General features: G+C 18.9%; 2 protein-coding genes across 2 annotated transcripts; both read right to left on the bottom strand.

The window, feature by feature from the left end:
- Positions 1 to 15: 15 nt before the first annotated feature.
- Positions 16 to 1,088, bottom strand: DICPUDRAFT_85583 (uncharacterized protein; the record flags this gene model as incomplete). Its single annotated transcript, XM_003295113.1, has 4 exons — positions 16 to 272; positions 347 to 731; positions 806 to 838; positions 910 to 1,088. Coding segments are annotated over 4 exons (854 nt in total), but the record flags the coding sequence as incomplete, so codon positions are not given.
- Positions 1,089 to 1,549: 461 nt separating this feature from the next.
- DICPUDRAFT_85584 (uncharacterized protein) lies at positions 1,550 to 3,061 on the bottom strand (the record flags this gene model as incomplete). Its single annotated transcript, XM_003295114.1, has 3 exons — positions 1,550 to 2,807; positions 2,871 to 2,918; positions 2,994 to 3,061. 3 exons carry the CDS (start codon positions 3,059 to 3,061, stop codon positions 1,550 to 1,552), a joined length of 1,374 nt encoding a protein of 457 aa, XP_003295162.1.
- Between the last annotated feature and the right edge of the window lie 2,004 nt (positions 3,062 to 5,065).

Consider the following 5,065-nt stretch of genomic DNA (forward strand, 5'->3'; position numbering starts at 1 on the left):
CATTTTAAATCTGACGATTGATCGATATCAATATTTAAACCAGAATAAATTTCTAATCTCTGTGGGTACAATATTAAATCAAAGGTTAATATTTTATGCATTTCATGCCATACTGGATGTAGCTTGGTTCTATTAGATGTTCTTCCTACATCTTTAATAAAGGATGAAATAAATAAATGTAATCTTTCTCTAAATGATGAAATATCTCTTACTTCATTTTTTTTTGAACCTGAAATATAAATTGGATCTACATCATAAACTTCCCACAACAACTTTTTTAAATTTCAGATTAATATTAATAAATAATAATAAAAATTTAAAAATAAAATAATTTTTTTTTACTTACATCAATATTTTTAATAAATGAAATATAAATTAACATACATTCATAGTATATATTAATATTATATTCAATATATTCTAATGATGAAAAAAATATTAATAATTCTTGAATTTTCTTTTCCATTATATTAACATTTTCTGTTAAAATATTTCTTAAATTCATTGTTTTCTTTTTATCACATTCTAAATATGTTTGTTTATCCTTTAAAATAAATTCTTTTAATTCATTTGAGCATTTATAAACTTCCATCATTAATTCATTACAATTTTTTTTCCAAACATTTGAACATTTGTTATTTTCACCCAACATTTCATCAATAATATTCTCCAATTGTTCTTTGGTTATCTTTGTATCTTTAGGTTTTTCAAAAAATATTGTATAAAAACCCCTGTTGCATTAAAATAATTATTAATATTTTTTTTTTTTTAATAAAATATTGGTATTTTTATTAAAAATACATACTCTATTAATGGTCTTAAATTTGCAATACAATTTCTAAAATATAATTAGTTTTAAAATAATTAGTTTTTTTTTTAATTTTATTTAAATTTTTAATTGATATTTACAAAACATATGTCATATCATTATTAATATCTTGAAAAGTTCTTTGTGGCCCATAAACCATTGAAAATGGATCGAATGCATTATTTGGGTAACCAAGTTGTTCAAAAACCAATGAGTTATTTGGAAAACCTTCAGATTTATTATTATTATTTAAGACATTATTATTATTAATAGTATTCATTTTTCTTTAAAAAAAAAATATATAAATAGTATTATTAAAAATTATAATTTTTATAAATATTAAATATTAAATTATTATTTGTATGAATATTAAACATATAAATATAAATGAATAGTGTGTTGAAGTTAAACCCCAAATAATTAAAAATTTAAATAAAAAAATATAAAAAAATAATTATTAAAAAATTAATATTTTTTTTTTGTAAATTTATATTGGGGTTATAAAAATAAAAATAATTTCCAAAGAATGCAATATTTTTTAATAATAAAAAATATTTTACATCAATGAACTAGTTGTTTAAATAAATCTAGATATACAAAAATAATAGAAAAATAAAAAAATTGAAAAAAAAAAAAAAAAATAGTTTTAAATTTAAAGTTATATTTATTAATATTTATATATTAATAAAGTTAAATAAATATTTTTTATTTTTTATATTTTTTTAATTAAAAAAATTTAAATTAATAAATTTCTTTTGTTGATTTTTCAAATGGATTAATTGTAATTTGATCTCTGCACATTTGAGTTCCTGGTATATTAATTACATTCCAATTTTGAAGTTTGTCTTCATTTTCATCTAAATCATCTTTAGAATTAATTGATATTTGATGTGGTAAAGGTGACTGAATACCATTATTAATACTATTATTTATTAAACCATTACTTGAATTAAATATGGTTTTATTATCAGTAATAAAATCGAGGTTGTCTGAGGAATATTTTATATTTGAATGAGATGATGATAATACTGGTACTAATGGTATATCTTCAATAGCGGTATTACATCCTAATGAAGATGAAGAAGAAGAGGATGATGTGTAAAAAGTATTATTATCTAATAATGATTGGCTGGCATTTAATGAATTTTGTGGTTGAATATTGTTATTACTAGATTTAATTGGAATTGGTCTTATTATATTTGTATAGCATGGACTTTCATTTGTAAATGTAGAAACTATATTATTATTTGCTATATCTACTAAATTAGTATGTGAAGAGTTCATAGAGTTTAATGATGAGTTTGAAATTTGTGAAATTGTTGTTTGTGATGAATTGATTAGTTTGTTTGGTGATGGTGTTTGTCTTCTTTTACTCATACTAGTGGTTGATGATGATGTAGATGAAACTGATGATGATGATGATATATTATTATAGTTGCTATTATAGTTATTATTATTGTTGTTATAATTTATTTTAGATGAAAATTGACTATTTTGATGAGGAATGTTGTTGCTATTGTTTTGATATTTATTTGGAGTTGGTTTTGAATTATCTAAAGAATTTGTATATGAATGTCTCGATCTAGGTTTTGGAATATGATTCGAATTTGATAAAAACAATGGCTTTTCTGGATATGTTGGGGTTGGGGGCAATTGAACAGAAAGATCAGAAAAGTTATTATTATGGTGGTATTGATGATGGTGGCGGTGACTATTAAGTGTTGACTCTGATTTTGGTTTTGGTGATGGGGTTCTAATTCTCCATGATCTTTTCTTTTTAGTTGGTGGGTGTACAATAGGTGGAGGAGTAATAGAGTTTACACCGCTGCCACTTGAGCCATTATAGGAATATGCCGATCCACTCGAAACACTTGATGGGTTTGAAATAGATGATGATGAAGAGTTTGATTTTATAGGACTAGTTGATTCTGATTTATATAAGTTATCCTTTTGGTTATTGTGTGGTGAGGTTATGATAGGTGGAGATGTGTTTAAATTGCTATAAAAAAATTAAATTAGTATTGAATCGATTTAATTGATATTTATTTTATAAAAAACCTACTTTTCATGTGATTTTTCTTTGGATGATGATTGGAAAATTACCCATAATCTATAAAAAAAAATTTATTAAAATAATTAGAATACTTTTTTTTTTTTCTTTTTTTATTTTATTTAAAATACTTACCCAAATTTTTTAAAATGCAAACATTTGTTTGGAAAGGTTTTTGGTAGAAAAATGACCAAAACACGCATTTCATTTATTTCAATATCTATATACTGATGTATATATTGGTTTTTATTTTTATTATTTTATTTAATCAATCATAAAATAATATCTAAAAAAGGAAAGAAATATATATATATAAGTAAATTTATTTTAAAATATTATTTATATTTTTAAAAAAAGGATTATAATTATAAGCTATTATACTGTTATTATTAATTAAATTTTATAAAAAAAAAAATATAAAACAAAACAAAAAAAATATATTAAAAAAAAAAAAATGAATATATTAATTTAAAATTAGAGTGAAAGACAATGTGTATAGGAAATAATGATTTATTCTTTTTTTAATATATGTAAATACATCTATTATGTTACAAAAATAATTTTAAAAGTAATAATTAAATTTGGTTTTTTTAATTTCATGTGTGTGTGGGGTTTATATGTGTATCTGGGTGAGTATTTATTTATTTATTTATTTATGATTAGTGTTTTTAAATTACTTGTTATTTTAAAACTATGAACATATAATTTTAAAAATATAAAAAAAAACTGAAATAAAATATTGATTCTAATTAAATATAATGTGAAATAAATTAAATATAAAAAAAAAACGAAAAAAAAAAAAAAAAAAAAAAAAATAATAATAATTAATTGTTTAATGTACGTAGGTATTATTTGATTCTCCAAAATATATCATTAATTGATAAATATGTTTTTAACAAGAAATACAACAACAATAACAAAAAATAAATAACTCTACCACATTTAACAAAAAAAAAAAAAAAAAAAAAACTGTTTATATAAATTTATTCTAAATGTATGATCCAACATAACTATTCGACAGATTCCTTAGATTAATAATATAACAGTATTTTTTTATTAATGAGGATTATTTTTTTTTATATTAATATTTTGATTATTATGATTATTATTATAATAAAAATAATGATAATTATTACTACAATGCACTGTGTTATTGCATGCAAATATTAAAATAAAAATAAAAAAATATAAAGTAATGGCTGGGGATTTATTATTTTTTTTAATATTTTTTTTAATTTGGGGTGAGAAAGGGTGTTTTTTCAATTTTATTTTTATTAAGAAATTATCTACGAATAAAAAATAATTCATTGTTATGTTTAATATACAAAATTTATTTTTATAAAGAAAATTAAAAAAGATATAATAAAAAAATAATAAATAATAAAAGATGTGCACTATTTAATTTGAAAATTAAATTATGGGGATGATTAAAAGATTTAAGTGGGTGTTATTTATTTGCTTGGGTGAGAAGGTGTGTGAAATATTGTTATTGTTTTTATAATCCAAAATTTAAGTGTGTGGGTTTATGTGTTTGATTTTAATTAATTTAAAAAAATATTATGATAAAAAAATAAAAATATCAACATAACTCCAAACACATAGGTATATATAGTAAATACTCTTTTATAATAAAAACAAAAAATATTTATAGATTAAAGTTTTAAAAAATAGATACATAATCTTTTAAAAAGATTTAAATCTAAAAACTATTAATTTTAGTAAAATAAAACAAATAAAGATTTATAAATATTTACCTAATAACAATATAAATGATTTAAACCTTATTAATTTAAACCTTTTTTCGGAAACTGAACTTTTTAATAAATATAAGTTTTCTTCTATTTGTTAATTTGAAAATTGTTTTTTGATATTGATTATTTGTTTTTTTTGATAACCTTAAAATGGATAATTCAATGAATAAATGAATGGAATACTAATATATATTATTTTGACACAAGTTCCTTTAAACTATTGTTTTTATTATTATACTATAGTAGTTTTAAAAAATATAAAATATTTAATTGATTCTAATATAAATTTTAGATAAAATATTTTTTTATTTTTTTTTTTTTTTATTTTATTTTTATAGAATAAAAAATAAAATTATAAAAACATTCAAATATTTGAATGAAATAATAGGTATAAAAAATATGAATTAATATACATATATTTTTAATGGTGTTTTTTATAAATTTAAAAAAATAAAA

This window comes from Dictyostelium purpureum, assembly GCF_000190715.1.
Source record: "Dictyostelium purpureum unplaced genomic scaffold DICPUscaffold_755, whole genome shotgun sequence".
In the NCBI taxonomy this organism is placed as follows: Eukaryota; Evosea; class Eumycetozoa; order Dictyosteliales; family Dictyosteliaceae; genus Dictyostelium; species Dictyostelium purpureum.